The sequence below is a fragment of the Cyprinodon variegatus genome, unplaced genomic scaffold, assembly GCF_000732505.1.
Source record: "Cyprinodon variegatus isolate N-32 unplaced genomic scaffold, C_variegatus-1.0 Scaffold1570, whole genome shotgun sequence".
Classification (NCBI taxonomy): domain Eukaryota; kingdom Metazoa; phylum Chordata; class Actinopteri; order Cyprinodontiformes; family Cyprinodontidae; genus Cyprinodon; species Cyprinodon variegatus.
Genome location: NW_015152023.1, coordinates 82,115 through 83,729, shown reverse-complemented (window position 1 = coordinate 83,729; position 1,615 = coordinate 82,115). Strand labels below are relative to the sequence as shown.

The 1,615-nt window shown below is 45.6% G+C and overlaps 1 protein-coding gene across 1 annotated transcript in view; it reads right to left on the bottom strand.

The window, feature by feature from the left end:
• The window catches only part of LOC107103947 (protein NLRC3-like), a 69,075-nt gene that overhangs the window by 17,220 nt on the left and 50,240 nt on the right, over nt 1–1,615 (bottom strand). Inside the window, exon 7 of the mRNA XM_015403815.1 lies at nt 327–555. Within this exon, the coding sequence (XP_015259301.1) occupies nt 327–555 (229 nt within the window). The remainder of the gene's footprint in view (nt 1–326; nt 556–1,615) is intronic.

Below are 1,615 nucleotides of genomic sequence, written 5' to 3'. Positions count from 1 at the left end.
CGATAGGCGTTGTTTGCTGTTGAGTAACAGTGATCCAAAGTGTTCTGCTCTCTGGGGGGGCATTTAATAAACTGTCTGTATTTGGGTAGCTCCTGACTCAGATTTACTTTGTTAAAGTCACCAAGCACAATAACAAGAGAGTCAGGAAAAGTTCGCTCCACATGTAAGACATGGTCCGACAGCGCGCGCTGAGCCTCACGTGCGTCAGCGGCGGGTGGGATGTATACAGCCGCCAGGATGAATGAAACAAACTCACGCGGAGAATAAAATGGTTTACAGTTAATGAAGAGATATTCCAGAGAAGGAGAGCAGTGTTGTGAGATCACCGTCACATCGGTGCTCCAGCTGTTGTTGATGTAGAAGCAGACTCCGCCGCCTTTTGTTTTTCCGGAGAGCTCTGCGCTGCGATCCGCACGGAGGAGTTGAAATCCCTCCAGGTGTAGCGCGCTGTCCGGGATCTGTCCGCTGATCCATGTCTCCGTGAAGCACAAAACACAAGAGGAGGAAAGGTCTTTGTTCCTTCTCATGAGCAGCGCCAGCTCATCCATCTTGTTGCTGAGAGCTCGGACATTAGAAAGAAATACACCAGGTAAAGGCGTGCGTGTCCCCCGTCTGCGAAGGCGCACAAGAGCTCCTGCACGTTTGCCTCTCTTACGGCGTCTTCCTGATGCATTTATCTCTCTGAAACAACAATTGGCTGCTGCAGTGCAGTTGGCCATTCCTGACTATACTTCACAATTCTATTTGGATGTTTCTGTAACAGAGCTGACAGTTAATGCAGTTCTGTTTCAGAAAAAAGGGAGTGAGAGTAGAATTCTCCAATATGTCAGTGCAATGCTAGATCCTATGGAGAAAAGGCATCCTGCATGTACAAGACATGCAGCAGGTGTAGGAAAAATTATTCAAAAAACAGCACACATTGTGATGGGTCATCCATTGCAGGTTATGACATCACACAGTGTGGTAGCATAATGTGAATTCACAACACTTCACATTGACAACATTGAGACAACAAAAATTGAGCAAAATTCTGGAATCACCTAATATAACTTTTGTACATATTGGAGTGAATATGGCTGACAGGAAGGACAGCCACATAAATGTGAGGAGTTAGTACAAAAGGAAGAAAAAATAAGACCTGACCTACAAGCTTCTCCTTTAGGAGGTAAAGATGTGAGAAATTTTTACACAGATGGTTGCTGTTTTAAACATGACACAGACGGATTGAGAGCAGCATATGCTGTAGTGGAAGATGTGGGCAGTGTGTTTCAGGTTTTAAAGGCAGAAAGGTTACAGGGTGCCCAATCAGCACAGAGAGCAGAAGTGAAAGCGATGGTTGAGGCCCTGAAATTAGCTGAAGGATTGAGGGTGAATCTATACAGTGATTCAGCCTATGTGGCTAGTGCCGTACACGTGGAACTTCCTCAGTGGCTTAGAGCAGGATTTATAACAGCAGCACAAAAGCCCATAAAACATGAAACTGAAATGAAAGAATTGGCGGAGGCATTACTGCTGCCTCAATCTGTTGCGGTGATTAAATGCAAGGGACATGATCAAAGCAAGACCAGAGTTGCAGCAGGAAATGCGGCAACTCTGGTCTTGCTTTGATCATGTC